Source organism: Mizuhopecten yessoensis, unplaced genomic scaffold, assembly GCF_002113885.1.
Source record: "Mizuhopecten yessoensis strain PY_sf001 unplaced genomic scaffold, ASM211388v2 scaffold11119, whole genome shotgun sequence".
In the NCBI taxonomy this organism is placed as follows: domain Eukaryota; kingdom Metazoa; phylum Mollusca; class Bivalvia; order Pectinida; family Pectinidae; genus Mizuhopecten; species Mizuhopecten yessoensis.
The window spans coordinates 311,411-335,051 of NW_018408889.1; the positions used below are offsets into that span (position 1 = coordinate 311,411).

Genomic DNA, 23,641 nt, shown 5'->3' on the forward strand with positions numbered 1-23,641 from the left:
AGTTCTTTCCCCCTCAATGTGTGACGTCCGCGGCATTATGCGATATTAAGTTTTCAGTCGTCACGGTGTGAGACGATTTTGACCAGTCATTGGTGTAGGCCATATACACGAGTTATTTGCGAAAACGCTTGAGGAGCTCCTGGGCCACCACAGACTTTCACGTTCGAATGGTTAAATGAATTGGGTGTCATTTGGTTGATATTTTACTCCCATTTGCATTTTAGTAACTAGCTATATCAAATAAGCTGAAAAGAACTGAAAACTGAACTGAAAAGAATTGAATAAAGCATCACTGGATGTTTAGCCCATTCTTCTACGCATGTGCGAATGTTGTTTACGCCTTTATAAAAGATGATGGATGTCACATGTTAATGCAGCTAGATTCAGAACGCCAAACAACAACTTATTAGTAACCGAAACATTGAACGAATACCTCGTTTCATATACTTGATTGTATTTGACAGGACACAAAACAAAATAAAAAAATCGCCAGGAATAAATATTTCTTTCTCAAGTATTTTCCTTGTCAAAACTGCATATATTTGTAAAGAGATGTTAAACAATACATAACCATTTCAAAAGCATTCGGAATCAGTTTCTACTAAAACTGACTATTTCTGAAACTTCGTAGACGAAGGATGCTTTACGTGTTCTAAGAGGAGCAACTTCAGCATGAACGTTGTCAGTGGTCCAAGGGAGACAACTCTTTCATGACATGTCGCAATACCACCGCGAAACTAATACTTATCGATTACACCTAGTCTTATAATGCTGAATCACTCTATACATCTGTCACATGACTCTCCATGCATTGATTGCCTAGTCTATGGTCAAAACATTGTCGAATGATTGTCTATCAGCGTGACGAATCAAAAATAACTTCCGTACTTTCGTTTTGCAAATGGTTAGCACTGTATCACGTAGTCTACATATTACGTCAGAAAAAACCCGAAATCAACCAATGTCGACAAGGGCATGATTTGTATTATCAACCATACCACAGTTCAATGTGTTGTCTCTCATTCCATGATTACTTGGTATCCAGGAAACATTTAGATAACGTTGTGCTGTTTAAGTGAAAGACATATTAGGCCAAGACGTCTAGTCCATAATCCATTGGAATTTTAAACGTCATCGGAATATATATAACACCAACTGGGAGACTTCCACTCAAATATTGGTTGTCCGTGCATATGAAAGAACTTTGATGAATATTTCTAAAATTGAAATTTGAAGCTACCCCCATGGAGCCCGACAACCAGGTACTTGGTGTGTACGCCGATGCGCTGACGACTGTGATAAAGAAACACGACCTCACTACAATGACTATGGAGTTGATCCGAACGAGATTCCAACTATTCACGGATCTATTGAACGCCCAGGTGGAAGGCATAGAGGTCATACAAGTTGGAAGTTCTTACGATGATCTACATCTGACCCGGGTGTTAGACCATAACGGCTCTCATGTGTTCTTTCCGGAATTAGATTTCGACTTTGACATGATCTACCTTAACTATATTGTGGCAGAAAGCAACTCATCTTCAAATGATCAATACGACGCAGAAAAAATCAGCAGCGTTCAAGAGCCGGACGACGCCAACGGAAAACAGCAAACCGGAAGTCCCATAGGTGTTCCTGCAAAAGAACCGAAAGCACCTTTCGCTATTATAGAATCGACACCAAACCCCGGGTACGTTAAGCTCCGTGTCACCCCCCATGGCCGGCAGATGGTCAAAAAACCCGGATGTGTTATCGGTAATTTTATAACATCAGGCGGTTACCTCCTCAACACTGCATTTACATCAGAATTTGTCGCCGAGAATGTAAATACAGAGATTATATACTCCCGTACGGATCAATTGGTGACTGAAACCTTAAAAGAGACCGGGATTGACTCCCAGGGCTACACTCCCATATACACCAAAAGTGGCCCCGCCATCACAGAAATCGATAAGGCCGGTGAGGGGGTCACATATGACTTCGTACATGCGTTTCCCTGTCTCACCTGGCCGACCGTGGCGAAAGGATGGGCGGACAGAGCACGGAAGTGTCACTGGCCAGGCGAAACTCTCATCCAGAAAATTCCTCAAGGTACGTGTAGGTTAGATTCATTAAGTTTGTTGCGGTCAACTTAAAAATGACTCACATTTTAATATTTTTCAAAGGTGTCAAATCTATCTCAAAAGTATGTGTTGAAAACAAAGCCATAACTTCTGTGATGGCACAGCACAAACCAGGCGACTGCTGTCTGTTCAAAGTCAGACAAACGTTAAGACGTCGGTGCTTTAAGATTCTGATATATGTAACAAATATATATGTTTCATTGATTCACTGAACTTCAAGACAAATACATATATTCTGTGAAGTATTATATCATGGAGATTTTTCCTAGAAATTCATGAATCATGGATATATATATAATTGACGTTACTTCAATCAAAACATGTAATAAAGATCTCTCACAGTCCAACTGTCCATTTTAGCACAAAAGAACGTAACATTCTGTGACTTTTAACTATTTCTTTGTGTTATATTTAATTTCATTTTAGTATCTAACTCTTGAATTTTCAATGCTGTAAATGTTTGACTAGTTTTGCAGTTATAGGACTTTAGCTTAAATTGATATAGACTTAAGGTACTATTGAAATGTGTGATTTTCTGTATCTTCCGTTAGATGGTTGTCTTCTGGTCGCGATGGGGAGTCACCAGAGCAGCGACCCGACAGAGGAATGGAGAGTCTCCTTTGTACGGGCTGAACGCGTGTTGTCCCATTCGTTGTCCGATCTCCAGAAAACTTGCTACTCTGTTGTCAAGGTGATGTTAAAATCCATCCTGTCTGATCGAGCCGTTCTGACGTCATACCATATGAAAAACACATTCTACTATTTGTGTGAGGAGGTCGCGTCCGCCTCCGGGAGCTGGACTTTGGACTCTCTTGGGGATAAGATCATGCAGTTCCTTAAATACATCGCTGTGTCCCTCCATATACACAGGATACCACACTACTTCCTCCCCCCTCTCAATCTCATTGGTCACTATTCCAAGGATGACGTAGAGGCTACGAAGAAAGAGGTGGAAGGTCTTATTAGAAAACCGTTTACGGCATTGATGGAAGCGTGTGAAAAGCTTGAATGTTTCAGCGTTATTAAGTTAAGTCAGAAATTCGGTCACTTGCAAGGAGAGTTGAAACCCATGCTTGTCATCTATATGTTTAGTGTAGAGACCCTATGGAACCTCGGCTGTATCAATATCGGAGAAGACCTCGCTAAAATGTGCTTCCAGAAAGTCGTCAAGCTGAACGCTGTCACTTCCGGCTACGTTAAGAAGAGCTCTAGGCCAAATACCTTCACAGCACTGTCCGTTCCAGCCCTTCTGAAGCCACTTGCCCATGCGTACTCACAGCAAGGTGACTGCGACAAGGCTCTGTGGCTGTTCCTTGCAATTGAAGAAAGCGACCCCGAATTGGTCGCAGCGTCGTATACAAATGTTTTGAGTAACATTGCATGTTTATACGGCAACAAATCAACGGAATGCGATGAGACAACGAAACATGCAATGTCTGAATACAAAGCAAAAGCAGTCCAGTATTTCGAAAAAGCTTTAAGTCTCATATACAACTCCCCCAGCCTTCATCTTATGTATGGAAATTTTCTCATGGACTGTAAGAAACCAACACTGACAGCAGTCAAACAATTTGAGAAGGCCGTAGCTATAGAGACCCCTTGCGATGACGACGACGCGCTGATACAACTGACCATCCCGGGGGCCCGGGATCAACCCTCTCATCCTTGCTACGTCCCGGGACAGGTGGCTGCCTACTACCTCCAAGTGCAATGCTGGGTGGAAATGCTGGACACATTCCAGGCTCGAAGAGTTTGCAAACAGTTCGAAGAGTTCATCAGAGAAAAATGCATTCTAAAGCACAAGGTTGTAGCCTGTCAACTTTGTGCAATCAGCTACAAGCTGGCTGGACTTAGTGTCAAATCGGCACTCGTGTCGGCGGAAATGGTCAAACACGGACGTGTGGGCTAAGCAGATCCAAATCCAGTCTGGGTCAAGGTCAGGGTTAAACGGTTTGGGGGAAGTGGTCAGAAAAGAAACTTCTATAATAAATCTTTCCTTTTTTGTCAAAATTTCTAGTAGTGGTGAAAAAGCTGGGACGGGTCCATCCCGTAAACAATTAACAACTTGTTGGCACGGATGTCATTCCCGAAAAACTTGAAAATTGTACGTGTTTTTAATATCTACTTGAATGCTAACACCATAACAGTTTAACTGATTTGTGACGTCAGATTATATTTACAAAGTGACCTTGACCCAATGTTGACACAAAATGACACCAGTAGCGCGTACAATATGACTGGGATAACAGGATAAATGGGTTTTAAACAAAACAAAAAGATTTATACATAATTGGCCTTGATTACATATGGGAAACAGAAATAAATGATGATATGTGTTATAATGTTATTAGAGAAAGACTTATTGATATATATAGACAAGAATGCAACGAAAACGTAAGAACATCTTCAAAGGGATATATCTATACATATCTTTATAACCAGTTCGATTTACAGTGTTACTTAAGAAAACCATCATCTAGAGAATATTTGAAAGAGACTACAAAAATTAGGTTATCTGCTCATAATCTAAATAAAGAAAAAGGTAAATATCAAATTATTGAGCGTAGTCTTAGAGTGTGTACTGTATGTAATTTAAATGATGTTGAAGATGAGTTCCATTTTATGTTGAAATTAATTTTTTGAAAAAGTACAATTTAAAAAACAAGTATGTTTAAAAATGATAAATCTATTTAATGTAAATAACACAAAAGAACTTGTCAATTTTGCCAAATATATCAAAACGGCAAACGTAAGAAGAAACCAATTAACTTAATTTGTTGCACTCTCCATACTGTTTATCGTATTGTATGTATTGCATGTATTGTATTGTATTGTATTGTCTGTAGATATTGTAAATATATCTCACTTTTGAAACCGATGGGTCCAAAGACCCAAGGTAATAAATAACTTGAATATAACATCCTGTAAGTTTTTTGAGTGTGGAATCTGAAACTTTATATAAATAGGCGTATCATTCAGTTAATACTATATGTCTAAAAAAAAATATGTTTAAAAAAATGGTTCTTGATACAACGAAAAAAGTGTATGTATTCACATTTACATCGTGTTTGGGCATTATTTAGCGGAAACTTACCGAACTGTATTGCGATGAAGGCCCTTGTTTATAAAGACCCACCTCTTTACATCTGCATTTTAGGCTCTTGCACAGACACCATCGACACCTTATATTTATTTATTTATATGCATTTGAGATAAATGTCCCTTTACTTAAAGTGTTATGATGCTTTGTTTGCCTTTTAATTTAATTTAATTTTTATTTATGGTTAACTGTTACTGTAGAATTTCTGTATGCATGTGATGTAAAGCGCTTATGACGCAAAAAAAAAAAAAAAAAAAAATCTGATCGTTACATTTNTACGAGTTACCTCCCCTATCCGAGTCACTAACTGTTACCGAACGTTAGCCGAGCTCGATGCTGCAGGGGGAGAGTAGATCACTTTCTGAAGCATATTGTCGTATTCGGAAAGATAATTTCACGATAAAATGAGAGAGCCTATGTTCCAAACGCATAAAAAAACATCACTGTTTTACATAATCAATTGTTTTATTTGTAACATTCGAAACATTTTAATTTGTCAACGAAGTGTTGCTGTTCAGAGACATTAAAGCCAATGTAATGTCCTTTTCTCAATGTCTAAGCCTTCTGTGAGGTATGGATCGTGAGAGAATTGTGCAGTATCGATTCTAGATGATATATCATAATATCGCTTTGCATTTACCGATTATGTTACATGCTGTTACTATAAAACATCATTTTTTACAATCTAGGATTGGGTATCCCCTTGTCAATAGTAAACCCAATGTTTGAAACAAGGGTTGGTCACAGGCGCCACTGTAACAGGAGATGAAAAAAAAATGCACGGCAAGACCGGGGTTCGAACTCGGGACGGACGCTCTACCAATTGTTTGTCCGTGGAAATGGTTCCGTTAATGGGCAGGATTTGATCATCTTTTAGTAGAATGGCTCATATAACGTAGTTAATTTTGGCGTTAAAATTACAAAATTGCATGAACGATGAACGCTACCTCTCTTTGGATCGTATTTAGATGCATGTTTTTACGTCCATTTACTGACATAACTTTCTCACAATGATTCCTGATTTTAAAGTATTTTAAAATGCAATGTCAATTGTTCTTCTTGCAAACGTAACACCAGTGCCCTGTTGCTATACTACGGATCACCGACAATACAGGTAATGGCGATTCACTGACCCCTCCAATTGATGTCAACTAATTATAAGCATCACCGAATTTATAATCCTGTTTGAGTGGGATGGGATGGTGTGTGACTTGGACAGCGTAATACATGAATAGAATCACCAGTTAAGAATAAAAAAAACTCATTGAATATTCAATTCACATGATAGATGCAGTATATATATATATAGATATATATATGCGCATTAAAAATAAGTGAGAGGGGGGGTTCACGTTCGATGGTGACACCCCGTTGGATCCGCCTCTGAAATTGCATTGATATATATATATATATATAATAAAAAGTGATTAAATGTCCATGTGAAGGAAGTAAATACAGAAAAAATAAAATTAACGACCGACTAAAAAACGTAANATTTTCACATTTACCGGGCCAGATTTCCAAATACACACAAATGCACATGTTCCACGTTTTTGATATCTCTCATTGACTCACTTTATATGACAGTGCATCTTGCGCAAGAATAGGTCCTCTACATCAGCGTTCCTTGTCCGCGATGCTCTCAGCTTAATTGCTGCCTTCGGCTGTCTTTAGCCGAGGGGACTATTGGTTTTATATAATAGCTATATTTTCAATTATAGTATATCAATTATATCTTCTTGTAATATGATGTATATGTACATGTAACTGTTCTGTTTCACTGTGTCTTGAAAAAGGAGCGGATCGCTCCGAAAATTTGACAACCTAAACTTGTCCACACTGTTGGAATTACTTCTTTGCCCCCTATATAGGCCTAAGTGATATTGTAAAGAGCACCGACCCCCGCCAGTGAGACGAAACCCGCATGGGTGGAGTCATGTAGACGATTAACCCGTCAACAAACGACTAGTGATGAAGGGTTGGGATTAATACAAACTTGGGTATTTTTATTGTATATTTTTATTATTACATTGGGGAATTACGAAGTATAATACTACTAGGTATACTATACCTTTGAAAAGTCTAGTGTGGGGGCCGAAACCCCGCCCACAAACCCCTCCTACAGACTATGGTCATCTAACCTACCGTTAATTATGGTTAGGTAACCCAGAGACGTATATGCTTTATATGTCTCTCTGATGTCACCATTTGAGTATTTAAAAAATGAATTGTGTATCTAATTAAAACTGTAACACGATGCGTAATTAAGGGGTGTGGCTTTTTAATCCAGTAACAAAATAATGAATTGATCACGAAACAAATGCATCCATGTTATAACTGTAAACGGTTTTAATTTCTCGCGGAGAAAAATCAATGAAATGAGACCAGACTGACAGCTGTGTAAATTCTATGAATACCGTTCATATTTGCCGCTAGGGGTCACCATAACAAAAGTGCCATCTCTGATGTCATACACCATTTATCACGTGGGTACCAGAAATAGGTCTCGAACATGGCCGAGTGTTGTTGTGAAGGAGCAAGAATGAGCAGGTTATCGCTCTGCTAGATAAACCACTTTTGGATTTGGTTAAACTGTCAACATTCTAAGGTGAGTTTTACTTCAATCATGTATGCTATTCATCGGAATCAAGCGGAGACTTTACAAGCGACCTATGCAAGGTGCTTGTCGAGTCAGACATCAAAATCATTCCGTTGTTGTTGAACCGATCGTGCTGCTGTAGCAAACTTCACCAAATGTTCTTTCAAATGACAACAATCCTGATGTATTTTTATGCCAAGAATTCCTCCGTCTTGATAAATAGGAAGTTAAAATTTGAACCTTTGATTCTTAGTTTACACGTTGACGCGGCAAGAGCGGTCAGTTCGTGTGGCCTCAAGCCATGGACGGACCTGCAAGCTAGTTCAGGTTGAATGACTGTCGCACAATGTTATGTGTGTCCCTCGTAAGACAGGCCGTCAGGACAGTACCTATCTGTACGGGTATCTGCTGTCACGTCTATTTGGTTAACCTCTGACTACAAAAATCTATATCAGACATTATAGTGTTAGAACAGGTAGGTTGATTTTACTATTGAATTTTATAAATTTTCAATTAAATGGGGTCATCTTGACCTAAAGAATACCACAAAATGAAGGTAAACTGTTGAACGATCCTTTATGCAAATGATTTTAAAATCCTATTAACAAAAACTTAACTTCATTGCAATATTATAAAATGAACTATAGATGTTTTGGGTCCTTAGAATAGGATGTTTTGTTACTTTTTTTGTAAAGACAAAAATGCTGAAGCAATACTGATATAATACAAAAAAAAATGGAACAAAATTTTGTTAGTGCAAGTGCTGAAAAACTTACGTAGACCAAACAACTTTAGGGAAGTTCGTCTTTATACAAGCACTGTAACATATCAGTACCGGAACAACCAATTTCTTAGATGTCTGCAACCAGTTAATATTAAACTTTGAAACTGAAAGGAAGGGTTGAATAAAAAAAATGTTAAAACAATGGATGACAGGTGCAGATATCAAGGATTTAAAAAAAAAGACTATGCAAAAAGTGGAGATAAAAGCAACTGTAAGTTGTTGGTCTTGGACAGATGACATTGACTTCATCAGTTATGCACAAGTGCTGGTTCAAGACTTGACCTTTTTTACTCTTCGACATATTATTGTATGACCGAATGTGATGCCCAAGCAGAATTGCTGTTTTTCCCCCCTCCAGGCTCCTATTGTTCTGTTTAATATCTTTCCTTCTTCATTCAGGTCAGAAGTAAGTTTAGATCCATGTATCCAAAGAGTTTCAGAATTCATCAGTCTTTCGCTTGTCCAAACCTAAAAGGAAAGGGGAAGAATCAAGATATGTGCTCTCATCTATACCTAGTGAGAAGAATGGTGATATCATGAATGCAGACAATAAGCTTAATATATTAATCTAAGATAAATAAAAATATGCTGTGAATGCCCAATTAAGAGTTTACCCTTTCACCTCTATGTAACTTTAGGTGACTCTACCATGCATTGATCTGGATGAGTCCATTATGGTCTACAGTGGTGAAAGAAATAATTAAAGAATATCTGAGATGTCATATTTTCAGTGAAAAACAATGATGTAGTAACACTTGAATTTCTCTCGTGTTTATTTTTCAATGTTTACTTCGTGTTGTATGATTAATTGTTTCCAATTCTCAGTGTATAGTCTTTAAGTCAGAAGGAAATGGTTGCCAAAGTTTATTGTCGGTACTTCCGGAGTATAAAAATCTACAAGGGCTAGAATTATAAATTGATTTATCATGATAATGATAAAATTGCTATCCATCATACTCAACTTTCCTATTTCCTGAAGTGGTATAGTCTCCCCACCCATCTCTGTCTATCACATTGTCTATCACTCGGGCCATGTGTGTGAAGAAATGGCTTCCCCCTGGTTATACTGTTTTCCTGGCTTTTATTTCCTTAGCCAAACCCAATTCTATTGTGGTTTCTTCAGTTTATGTCTGGAAATTGACTTGAATGTTTTAACTCATTCACCCCTGAAATTTCATAATGAACTATTCAAACCTTTGAATTGGAAGAGTTAAAATGTGTCTTCAGGGGTAAATGAGTTAAAGTCATACATCTGATGCATTGACCACCTGAGCAATCTGGACATGAAAAATCTCTGGAATGTTTTAGTCTGAGCTTGACCATTATGGTTGCATACATTAAAATTGAGGTGGCCATATGGCTATAGCTCTGTATTTGGTGGTCAAGGTCATGGTAATTTAAACCTCTTCCTGTTTCACATTATATGGCCCTACATCTTTGGATCAGCTGCAATGTGCTGTACTTGATGGTCATAGTGGGTCAGTAAATGACCCATGGTCAACCTCAGCTTATATTATTTCCTGACTTGTTGCTCGGTTTCAATTTATTTGAAAGCTAAGACAGTCCAGTCACCAGGACCACTGTCGAACAAAGAAATGGACAGATCAAGTCAAACCAATTCACCATTAGACATGAAGGGGAGGGGTTAAACCATAAAAAAATACCATTAAATGTACAGCAAGGGGAAGATGTATCAAACTATAAACAATCTTTGTATTAATGAATCATGTTTTATATACATCACTTGTCACCAGTGAGTAAGCTTCCTTTTTTAACTTGGAACTTTTTACTTTATTGCGTATACCTATAAATAGCAACAAGTAATTATGTCATTCCAGTGAAAACCTTAGGTATTTTAAACATGTTGTTAGACATACCACCTATTCAGTCATAATCATTATTATTAACTGTCTGACAAATGTATAATTTGAGTGTACCATGTAATTTGATTTTTTTTACTGTTTGTGAAAGGAGCCATAAGCTAATTAATTCGTAAAACATGTCACACTCCCCCTTTATCATTTCTTTCTCTTATTGCAGTTTTTTTCTTTTTACATTATCTAGAGATTTCCATTTTGAATAATTTCTCCTTTTGATACAAAAATTGTTTTCTTAATTCTCGTCATTATTTCATTTGTATTGCACATGAATTGTCAACTTTATTTGAATTTAATTTATGACATTCTCTGGAATAAAAACAACACTGTAGTAAATCTTTGTCCTTTCAACATAAGAAAGCGAAGTTGACAGAATTATGAAAGGATATCTATTGTGATAGATATATATATATAAACCCTTTACTGCATTAATATATACCTGTCCAGGGTTAAATTATCACAGCCATCTAATTGCTAATTATACAGATAGCATACCAAGCATTCTTGACACTGCTATATGAACTGGATTCTACCTGGTGAATATTTATGTCTGTATACCTACACATTAACCTGCAGTATACACAGTGTACCTTACCTGTACAGAAAATCTTAAGAATTCCCTGACAGATGATATGGGACCTTGACTGACCTAACTGTGTGTATACCTGTGTGTACTATACACACACCCTAAAGTGTTGAAATAGCAATCCAGGTATATATAGCTAGAGACATCAAGCTGAAGCTTAGAATAATGGTTGAATCTTTTTGCAACTAAGTTGACATCTGATAATTGGACACAAAAGGTAAATAGTTGAAACAGGTACACATATATATATACACATTATACATAGTGACAGTGTATTTTATTGGCTGTCAAAACCACAATCCAGCCAGGGGAAAGACAAGCTGCAGAGGTAAACAGGAAGTATGTGTAAACTAGCTCGTTAACTTCATACATAGAAAGGTTTTATTCGTTATCAATTAACATACAAAATATGCAAAGCAGGTAAGCTAACTAGAATTGGATAACACTATAAATTTAGAAAAGAAAGAAAAAATCTGAAATGGTTGTGGTAACAATTGTGCGGTTACAAATGATAGCTGTGAATTAAATGATGATAGATCCAATGCAGTGATAAATTTATGAGTATATGTCAGTTGGAAATGAAATGGTAAGTGACATATTTAGATGGATATATCGTAGTGCAACAACCATTAAAAATAATGCCAACAAACTAAACAAATAGTAATATGTTAAATTCTGGAATGGTGTTTACTTTAGCCATATTGTTACTTCACCCTTTCACCCCCATGTAACTTTAGTAGACTCTCCCATGCATTGATTTAGATGAGTCCATTATGGTTTACAGTGGTAAAAGGGTTAGACTCGGTTTAAGCCTGTCGTTAAAATTTTGCATTTCATGGTTATCTGTGAATTTACAAATTATATAAAATATCCTTTTTTGCCTGTTTGGTATAAGGATAACAATAATGAATGTCTGAAACATTTTTATACTGCATCGCTTAATATAATTTACAAGTTTACTCAGAGGGGCTGAAATACACTGCAAAAGTATCGTGTTTTATTGTAGTAGACAGAAAAAAGATGTTGGTGACATAACAAAAAATTACGCCTTTAATTAGCATTTTTCTCTGTAAGATCTGGCTGCAGATCTAGAATATCTTGGGAATATGCTGTGTTCTGTCAGGCAAAGCACAACAAATCGTGCACCTTCCTTACAAATCAATCAGAAAATCGAAACGGATCAGATGAACGAGATAGATATTGGTGGGCCCAATCAAGTTTCATTGATATTACCTGTGGTAACAGCATTAGTCGGATGGTCCTCGAGTAATTCTGGTGTGTCAATAGGCTGCGTGTCAGTTGGGATGGGAGGGGGAGGTCAACACTGAAGAGGATGAAGCAAATGCAGGATAGGTATTGCATGTAGAGAAGACATTGTCTAGAATATGATCTAGGATCTGGTAGAGAAAATGCACAATCCCTGTTACACGAAACCGATAAGTTTCATCAGGTTTCTCTTACCTGTACATGCTCCAGGGTTGTAGGGTTATCTTCTCACAGGGAGCAATTTGGCAAGACATTTGTTTATGTTGTTTGTTTTTGTGTGTGACCAGAATAACGACAAAGTCAGGACAATTCAGTGTATTTCTTTTTTATTGGAAATGTCACCTTGAACCGAGATAAATCTTATAAAACATTTTCACTTGAAGATTCTGTCTATGCATTGATTTCTTTTGTTTTATTTTACAGTCAAATACAGACTGCTTCCCCTTTTCCAAAAATGAAAAAAGTATCTTCTTTTCCAGTTCTTGTAGAAACAAGCTGTTGAAAACATTTGGCAGAAAAACCCTTCTGGTGATTTTTCTATATGGTAAAAGTACAAGGCAATATGTGTATATACCTGTAGAGCTAATTGACAAAAGTAGTACAATGTACAGATGAAAGATATAAAACATGGTCTATAAATTTGCATTAATTTCTAATCGAACACTTAGCTTTATGGCCTTAATTTATAATGTAATTGTACTTCCAGGTAACCGTTTGCTTTGTAAATTATGAGGTTATATTATTGTTGTCCTATAACATGTTAACGTAGGTGATGTGGAGTTTATTGTCCAATCAAGTGTTACAGTTATTGACCTAATCATATAAGTCACTGAATGTCCCGATGACAATATATATATACTATGTATTTCACTACACATTGCCCAGGTCAGTCCAATTAATCCAGTCACAGGAAGTGATCAGCTGTTTGATATACCAATTATATCCTGTGAGATCTCATCATTATACATGTTAAGATAGATTTTTTCGTACACTTTGTATAATATACTTTCTTGGCTCAATTAGTTGCCCCGGCACACACATGTATGAGGACAATAGTATAGGCTTGTGAACAATGATGAAATGACAGACGCAGAGAAGCACTAGAGCTATTTAAAGTGTTATGGAAAAAGAACTTATGTGGATTGGTCCTAATGTTTGCTTGGATTGAGGTAAACTATGTTCGGAGACAGGAGTGCTATTGGGACTATCAGTATGGACAATATTGTTTGGATAATTAAAATTGAACAAAACTGCCGGTTTTATCCATTTAGCCTAGCTGTTTTAAGCAATTGAAATTTACAGTTGTTTTGAGTCTGCTGTATTTAATACTGCGAATAAATTGCTTTTGGCAGAACATATGTACATTATCCTTCAGAAGTTTAGGGAAATCCCTGGTGATGAAGATAGCACAATGTGAATTGTGTAAAACAGTCGTGGTGTGTAAATGATGTAACAGATGTTTATTTGTACAAGACAACAAAAAAGTGAACTTCTGCATAATGTTACAGTATATAGCTGATAGTGAGGATGTGGAAAGGTGACCATGTGTGTTAGCTCGCCTAACTTAACTCATCACCCTGAAATTTCATTATGAACTATTCCAACCTTTAAATTGGAAGAGTTCAAATGTGTTTTCAGGGATGAATGTTAAGAGTTAATTATGGGAGATGATCGATAAACAGCATTCTCATCCCTATCATTTCTACAGAAAAACCTAATTGTACTTGTAAGTAAGACAGGTAAAGACAATGTAAGAAGATGGTGGAGAGTGTAGGTATTCATGTCAAACCATGCAGGAAATGGCGCCATAAAATTTGAAATTGTACATAATTGTTATCTCTCTTTCCTATTTTCGTTAAATATTGCACCAGAGTTTTTCTGAAGTCTATAAAGCTAGGCACTTTGATCAGCGAAGCACATAAGTAATAACATAATCTTTTTCCTTTGAAAATAATATTTTAGTTAATAAAGTTTTAAAAAGTACATTTAGTAATTGAGAATGACAATTCGAGGATGAACAAGTACACTTAGCTGACTTGAATATTTAAGTGATTACCAGTCACTGTATTCATATATATATCATGCTATGTAATATATCCTTTGAGGGATTTTAAAATATTTTTATTCTGTTGTATCAGATTTATAAGTTGGGCGAGGTTGACAATATTTAATACATCTTTTCCGCATGATTTATACAATATTATGGAACCTTGTTAATTCAGACTTATAAACATTACAAAACAATTTCCCACATGATGCAACAGGAATCATCAGAATTATGTAAAACATATGATAAGGTTGTATGTAATAGTGCTTGGGAAGCAAGAGTGCCGAAATTGTTGTTGTCAACATTACGATCGGAGTGTATATTGTTATAGGTGACAGCATTGTTGCTATCAACATTACGATCGGAGTGTATACTGTTATAGGTGTCCGCATTGTTGCTGTCAACATTACTATCGGAGTGGATATTGTTATAGGTGTCCGCTTTGTTGCTGTCAACATTACGATCAGAGTGTATATTGTTATAGGTGTCCGCATTGTTGCTGTCAACATTACTATCGGAGTGTATATTGTTATAGGTGACTGCATTGTTGCTGTCAACATTACGATCGGAGTGTATATTGTTAGAGGTGTCCGCATTGTTGCTGTCAACCTTACGATCGGAGTGTATATTGTTATAGGTGACCGCATTGTTGCTGTCAACATTACTATCGGAGTGTAAATTGTTATAGGTGACTGCATTGTTGCTGTCAACATTATGATCGGAGTGTATATTGTTATAGGTGTCCGCGTTGTTGCTGTCAACATTACGATCGGAGCGTATATTGTTATAGGTGTCCGCTTTGTTGCTGTCAACATTACGATCGGAGGGTATATTGTTATAGGTGTCCGCGTTGTTGCTGTCAGCATTACGATCGGAGTGTATATTGTTATAGGAGTCCGCATTGTTGCTGTCAACATTACGATCCGAGTGTATATTGTTATAGGTGTCCGCATTTTTGCTGTCAACATTACTATCGGAGTGTATATTGTTATAGGTGTCCGCACTGTTGCTGTCAACATTACGATCAGAGTGTATATTGTTATAGGGGTCCCGTTGTTGATGTCAACATTATGATCGGAGTGTATATTGTTATAGGTGTCCCGTTGTTGAAGTCAACATTATGATCGGAGTGTATATTGTTATAGGTGTCCGCATTGATGATGTCAACATTACGATCGGAGTGTATATTGGTATAGGTGTCCCGGTGGTGCTGTCAACATTACGATCGGAGTGGATATTGTTATAGGGGTCCGCATTGTTGATGTCAACATTACGATCAGAGTGTATATTGTGATAGGTGTACGCATTGTTGATGTCAACATGCCTCAAGTTTTATTTTATTTTTGGTGTCTACATTGTTCAAAGTCTACATTGTATTGCTAATTATCCCTAATTAGATGTTTTTGATCTAAACTTTAAGGAGATCTTAGTTGTTGCTGTCAACATTACGATCGGAGTGGATATTGTTATAGGGGTCCGCATTGTTGATGTCAACATTACGATCGGAGGGTATATTGTTATAGGTGTCCGCGTTGTTGCTGTCAACATTACGATCGGAGGGTATATTGTTATAGGTGTCCGCATTGTTGCTATCAACATTACTATCGGAGTGTATATTGTTATAGGTGACTGCATTGTTGCTGTCAACATTATGATCGGAGTGTATATTGTTATAGGTGTCCCGTTGTTGCTGACAACATTACGATCGGAGTGTATATAGTTACAGGTGTCCGCATTGTTGCTGTCAACATTACGATCAGAGTGTATATTGTTATAGGTGTCCCGTTTTTGCTGTCAACATTACGATCGGAGTGTATACTGTTATAGGTGTCCGCATTGTTGTTGTCAACATTACGATCGGAGTGTATATTGGTATAGGTGTCCCGGTGGTGCTGTCAACATTACGATCGGAGTGGATATTGTTATAGGTGTCCGCATTGTTGCTATCAACATTACTATCGGAGTGTATATTGTTATAGGTGACTGCATTGTTGCTGTCAACATTATGATCGGAGTGTATATTGTTATAGGTGTCCGCTTTGTTGCTGTCAACATTACGATCGGAGTGGATATTGTTATAGGGGTCCGCATTGTTGATGTCAACATTACGATCGGAGGGTATATTGTTATAGGTGTCCCGTTGTTGATGTCAGCATTACGATTGGAGTGTATATTGTTATAGGTGTCCGCATTGTTGTTGTCAACATTACGATCGGAGTGTATATTGTTATAGGTGTCCGCATTGTTGATGTCAACATTACGATCAGAGTGTATATTGTAATAGGTGTACGCATTGTTGATGTCAACATGCCTCAAGTTTTATTTTATTTTTGGTGTCTACATTGTTCAAAGTCTACATTGTATTGCTAATTATCCCTAATTAGATGTTTTTGATCTAAACTTTAAGGAGATCTTAGTAAAAGATTCTTTTAAAATAATTCATTTAAACAAAGTTGATCAGCCTTCACCCGAGACGGTTACAAGCGAAATATTTCAAGTATTACACACCTATACTCCTGAAAACCATATCATCTACATAAAATATTAAATATTTTTTTGTGAAGTTTTCAGGTATAAAGGAATTTCAAATAATAGGTTTGCTGTTTTGAAATTCAAGATGACTGGATCTTGTTGACAGATTAGGCGATGGGCATGAAAAGCCGAATAAATTGATTTGTGACAATTATGTGGATGGTAACATTCCCTGTATATCATAGGCATTTACCAATAACCTTAAGTGGCCTAATTACATGTACATGTAAATTGCATCGGATGGTGTCCAGGTATAAAGCCTTGCCTATAGCTACTTACTACAAGGTCCATCTACATAGGATGTGTATATAACCTACGTACATGGCCAAGTGTCAAGTCGTGGTATGTACTGCAGTCTACCTACTCGACTCGACAAGAAAAATCAATGACTCTAGGAGTTACAAAAAGCCAGGTACAAATCCTTTGTATTGTTTACACAGGTTGTGTTTGTGAGATAATTAATACACACACACTGTCCTCAACACTCCTTAGATCTATATATAGATCGTGAAGGTATGTGTATATATTAGGAATATTGGAGAAATGTTTGAGTATTTAGAGCAGAATGAAAAAAATAACATATAGGTATGTATGTTGTATATTATATGTTAAATTTGAAACAATAATGTATAAATAAATTAGCTGTGAAGATGACTTGCTGTTTTTAGCGGAGATGACTAGAGATGATTTCATTCAGACTCGCCCACTGGTATATATATACGGAAGTTAAACCATTTTCATGCAAGGGTTTTCAGTTTCATATTTCAAGAGTGTACGATTCATATTTCAAGAGTGTACAATTTATATTTCAAGTGTATAATTCATATTTCAAGAGTGTACAATTCATATTTCAAGAGTGTATAATTCATATTTCAAGTGTATAATTCATATTTCAAGAGTGTACAATTCATATTTCAAGAGTGCATACATGTACATTTCATATTTCAAACATGTATGCAGTTTCTTATTTCAAGAGTGCACAATTTCAAATTTCAAGAAAAAACAGTTTCATATTTCAAGAGTGTACAATTTCAAATTTCAAGAAAATACAGTTTCATATTTCAAGAGTGTACAATTTCAAATTTCAAGAAAATACAGTTTCATATTTCAAGAGTTTACAGTTTCATATTTCAAGAGTGTACAGTATCCTATTTAGAGTAAGTAAAAAATATAAGAAGCTCTGACATAAGACACATTAGCCTTGAGTGGTGGAATATACATAATTTCAAATAATTGTAAAAATCTTAACTCTTCCCTGGTTTAGAATAAGGAACTTTTATTCTTTTATATGAATTGTTTTCATGTGACATGGCTTTGTAAATGTAATGAGAATACAAGCTTTAAACAAACTTGATTTGGGAAATTTCTGTTATTTTAAACATTTTAGAAGTCTACGTTGATTTAGTTGAGAATTCACATAATCAGTCTTCAATAGTATTTAATGGTGTTTCTTTATCTAATCAACAACAGTTTCTCCCAAAGTTTTCCTTATAAATATGTTTTGAGATGACCCCTCAACACTACATTGATTGCAATACCACCCCCAGTGCCCAGTGAACCCGTCCATATCTACTGTGTATTCCGAGGTGTGTACTCTAGCTAAATCAGTAAAACTTCATAAAATCTCTGACCTCTTGCTGTTGGGACCTATCTCTGTGATGAATGACCATTGTCCAAGGATTACTGTTTGGGTATTCTAATTATCCAGGATAAGGGAAGGATATGTTGTACTTTAAAGGTAAGATTAACTGGTGGTAATACATTACTTTTACTCCGTAAAGTATATCTTCTATCCACAACTTTTAACTCCTTTGTAAACCCACAGAGATATTGATGAATCATGTTTAATATATTTTGTACACATGTTTGTAGTATTGAACCACATGTTTTATATATGTACCCTGGACCAACTGTAATATTTCTGTTGTATCGTAGAACTTGTATGGGTGCCAGGCGTACGTTTACATAGGCTACGTATGTTTTACAAATGTCACACCTGTTGTGAAAAACACCCAATATCATTGACCCTCATTTGTCAGCTTGTTGTGTAGCCAGGTAAGTGTTTTATCTACATTCTTTGCTAATATAGTTGAGCTTTACTGATAACAGATACAGGAATCTCAAATATGGTGCTATCTCAAAAACTGTTTATATAAAAAAATCTTTTTTTCTAAATCGGATTTCTTTCTTTAGTTTTATGGATGCTACAGCCCAATTTTTGAATTTCATCAGGATTTTAGAGAAATTGGTAATTATTTAAAAAAGATTTGAACAAATGTCACTACTATATTGGCAGACATATATAAATGTATACGAATTTCAAGCATTAAATCATTTGGAGGTAGAGAGTAAATACCACTTCTGGTAAGGAGCTTTGACATCTAATTTAGAGGGTATATACGTTCAGTTAAAATCCCTTCTGGTAAGGAAGGAGCTTTGACATCTGAGTTTGAGGCCAGAGGGTTCAAGGGTTCAGAGCACCTTCAAAGGCAAATGAAATACCTGGCATTTCCTACACTTCAGTACATAGTTCAATGTTCAGACAGACAAGTGATCCTGAAACTCTAGTCCACCCAGCTGGTCTCTCAGTCCCCAAAGGCGGTGCGACGAATCACCGAAACGGACCGAATCGGACCGAAACGGAACCGAAACGGACCGAATCGGACCGAAACGGAACCGAAATGGACCGAAACTAAACCGAAACGGAGTCGAAATGGAAACCATAAGCTATTTTAAGGGAATTCAATACAGTTTAGATTGTGTGTGAACAAAACGGACCCTGATCGAAATATAATCAAAATGAGCCAAGAACTTCAACGGAGAAAAAATAAAAAAAAGAGGGAATTTAACGTAACGTTTCAAGACAAGTGATGTCTCGTCACTCCATTCAATATAATTGCCTTTCTTATAATTGGGTATCTAGTCATGTGCTTGTATTTATATAACATAGATACATGCCATTATTGTATGTATTTGGCTTATATAATATACACAATATATACACGACAAATAAAGATTTACCAAAAAAAAACCATTAACACTTCCTTTGCGGTTCCGATCGGGGTCCGTTTTGTTCACACACAATCTAAACTGTATTGAATTCCCTTAAAATAGCTTATGGTTTCCATTTCGACTCCGTTTCGGTTTAGTTTCGGTCCGTTTCGGTTCCGTTTCGGTCCGATTCGGTCCGATTCGGTCCGTTTCGGTTCCGCTTCGGTCCGTTTCGGTGATTCGTCGCACCCCCCCAAAGGCACTGAAACAATTTATGCTGGAAATATTTTCGACAGCCATGCAATTTCCACCATGGCGAAGAACATGTATAACTCTTAATAACTTAATTGACCATTAACACACATTTAAAAAATGTTTTGTTTTGAAAAAAGATTTTGTTTTCAAAAAAGATTTTGTTTTCAAAAAAGATTTTGTTTCTGTTTTCATTGTCTATGGAACATCATTTTAGATCCCGATATTTTCAGGTTTAACTTTGAATTTCAATATTTTGAAACTATGCATGGTAAAAGATTTGCCGTTAAGTTGTTGCTGAGATAATAATGAATCAGTGTTTGAAGGACTGACCCTGGATCATATGTTACGTTAACATTGAACTCGGCTAAGGTAATGATGTCATTGTCATAATTTTCAAATTCAGGTTTTGAAAAGAAGAAAAAAACGCATACGAAAATGCGAGTATTTTTTTAAGTTTGATTTCCAGGACCTAAATATTTTATGTTCAGTGTTGATCATAAAAATTATTACTCATTAAAATTTTACGTTCAGTATAATAGGTCCTAAGCTGAATGAGCTATATATATATAACTGGATACAGGAGTTTTGGTGTTTCATGTGTTTTAATAGATAACATTTTCCAAATTCTTGCCAGCATATCATTTGTTTCAAAAAACATGTGCGTCATTGGTCTCCGGAACAAACACTGTTTACCTGTACCGGTTTACACGAAGAAAGATACGGAAGTGCAATATGGTTCTGTGTTTATGTAAAATACTGGCCGAAGATGCTGATGATGATGATGAAAAAACCTGAAGTAGCCGATAGATGGAGCTAATGCTCGGCATCATTTAAACGTGGTATATTTATAGAAGTACATGTGTAACTAGATTCAGAGACATCTGGGAGTTGTTTTTCTTCTGTATGTATTTTTATCATCTGGATTAGATTAGCTATATATATAAAAAAAAAAATGCATCTATGAGTATTAAGCGGGATTCCAGTTATTGTTTTTACATCAAGTCAATTATATTTTTCACAAGTTGTGTATTAATTAATACCCAAATCATTTCTAAACCTTATCAGATTGTTTCATTATTTCAGTGTTACTTTCTTGTCTTCTAATAATGACTTATATATAGTCACAAATAAATAAAAACTATGCGTTTTGCAAATTTGCAGACGGTTTGGAAATTATTTACTTTAACCATATGATCTGAGTTAAAGTTGTACTAATTACGGTAATGTGAGTTTGGTTTTAACGTTAATTCAGGGATGATTATACTGTATCTCATTTGATCTACTGTATTGTTTTCCTTGTTTGATATATATAACACACCCTGTATTTGTATTTGTATATACATGTATACATGTACATGTAAGCAAGGAAATCCGGATGACATGTTCCGTTGATCATGACTGTTCACTGTGCTTCCTCTACTGGTTTCCTTAACTGCAGATGATGGGATATTTGCATATGGCGAAACAATAGATTATCATGGTTATATAATAAAAAAAAATGTGTTTTCATTTAAACTTCCTGTCAGAAATCTGTTCGCATGAAGTAAGTATCAAGTGTGTGATCTCTGCATGCATGTACAGTAAGTGATGGAAAAATATAGTCTATTATCTAAGCACTATGCGTTGTCCATAAATACATTGTAAGGAAATAGATGTTCACCAAATTAACTTTAAAATGTGTTTTTTCCTATTTATGTATTACTTGAGATGGTACAGCGTCGGCAGTGCGATGGCACCTTTTATCACTTCATAATCGTGTATCATTGGGCAATAGACATGTATTACATGCCAATAGTTTATGCATGTGCACCACTTCAAAATAACTCCATGATTGTTGTTACTTGTCTTGGATAAGTTATGCATATACATATCTCACTGTTCACATTAATTCACATTAAGTTTGCGGAATTGGACTTATTGAATTTCCATGGGGAAGATTGGGCGTGCTCAGAATTTAAAACATAAATACTTTTATTCAGTATACACACCCTTGGGGAGGGGGGGGAAATAACACTTTAAATGGCAACTGTTGAGCTGTTCATCAGATCTAAGAAAAAAGAAATAGTTTCGCCAATTCACTGGTTGAAAATGCTCAATTTTAGGTTAATTGAATTATATCTAACCAACATATATAAGGAATTGAAAATATTTTTTATAATTATCCTTAAGTTATCTCTTCTTTGTTAAAAATTCCACCGTTAATACATACACATTTAACAAGTACGTAATTCTTAAATGTAAGGTTACTTATGACGCCGCTATTGGTTGCTAATGAGTATTTCCTGTCGCCATTGAAACTTAAATAGGTGGCTTATTGAGCCCAGGATGATGTTGAAGTTTTAAAACTCTAAAATAAAACCCTGTACTTCATCTACCATATGTACATCCTTGATGGGAAAAAAGGTCATAGGTCAACACATTTGGCCAGAAGGGATCATACATTCATGCACTGGATGACCGAAATTGGATATATACACACATTGTAAAGGAGGACGGGTACAAAGCCGGGGCTTATACACTGTTTTGATCCTTGTGCGGATAAAGTTATGAAGAAATCAATATTTTGCCTGTTTTCCAACACAAGCAGATGAACAGAAAATGGCATATATCATCAGTTTATAAATTATTCAGACACAGTTCAATTATCTTTAAAGCAACTTCCAGCACAAAAATTCCAGCTTTGATATGATATTTTGGTAATTTGTCATGTTCATGAAAGGAATGTGACTCGGGAACTAAATGATGGGTTTCAATGGATGACATAGGAACAATGGAAAACACTCTACCGAAAACAATAGACAAAGAGAACTGGAAACTAATGATAGTAGCTACAAAGGTGAAATATCTGTACATGTAAATGGTACATGATATATCGCCATACATGTCGATCTAGAGAACCTTGAAGAGACGGGATAGGATTTAAAATATTTTTTTTTGTGAACTAATGCGTGAACTTTTGGCATTAAATCTGTATAAATGAACAGATATTAAATAAAAAGAAGCACATGTCTGAACAAGAAATTTGTTTACAGGTTGGTTGAACTCTTCTTTATTGAAAACCACGTACTCACACATTGCTTTATTGAAGATTAAGACGCCCTGAAGATAGAACATGACCACCACAAGGGCACAATTTAAATCACTTTTAATGATTCTCACCTTGTAATTCCAAATACAAGCTGTACCTTAACATCCCGCTCTTTGAATTCTAAAGCCCTATTTAGTTTTGCGGTTTATGTCAGATTTCCTGGTGACAGCAGGGGAAGTATATGAAGCGTAGCTGATTGTGTTAGGTATCTGTGACTAACTAGATATGTTAGAATTTGTTGAGAAGGAATTTCTGGTGTTTTGCTAATTTACGTTAATGATAAAACTGTTTTGATTGACAGATATATCAATGCTATTGAAGTTCAAAATTGAAACATCTCGTGATCATGATTCCCGAATTCAATTCTGACTTTGTATCATTGACTGGTACATT

General features: G+C 36.0%; 2 protein-coding genes across 6 annotated transcripts in view; both read left to right on the forward strand.

Annotated features, from left to right (window-relative positions):
* The first annotated feature begins 921 nt into the window (after positions 1-921).
* Positions 922-4,722, forward strand: LOC110466147. The gene is made up of 2 exons (XM_021522489.1): positions 922-2,091; positions 2,675-4,722. Exons 1-2 carry the CDS (start codon positions 1,245-1,247, stop codon positions 4,030-4,032), a joined length of 2,205 nt encoding a protein of 734 aa, XP_021378164.1. The 5' UTR covers positions 922-1,244; the 3' UTR covers positions 4,033-4,722.
* Positions 4,723-7,575: 2,853 nt separating this feature from the next.
* LOC110466145 (signal-induced proliferation-associated 1-like protein 2) overlaps positions 7,576-23,641 on the forward strand; it is a 73,140-nt gene continuing 57,074 nt past the window's right edge. For 2 of the 5 annotated variants that reach the window (XM_021522481.1, XM_021522486.1), the window contains exon 1: positions 7,576-7,831. The gene's annotated coding sequence lies outside the window, so the exon portion shown is untranslated. Of the gene's footprint in view, positions 7,832-11,265; positions 11,287-18,501; positions 18,653-23,641 lie in introns of those variants that run through there. The other 3 variants (XM_021522487.1, XM_021522485.1, XM_021522482.1) reach the window with 3 other exon arrangements.

What these genes read in the sequence shown, in the direction of transcription:
- LOC110466147 (XM_021522489.1), top strand. Translation starts at nt 1,245, where the DNA reads ATGGAGCCCGACAACCAGGTACTTGGTGTGTACGCCGATGCGCTGACG. An exon ending in CATCCAGAAAATTCCTCAAG is followed by an intron (nt 2,092 to 2,674) that starts GTACGTGTAGGT and finishes ATCTTCCGTTAG; the next exon opens with ATGGTTGTCTTCTGGTCGCG.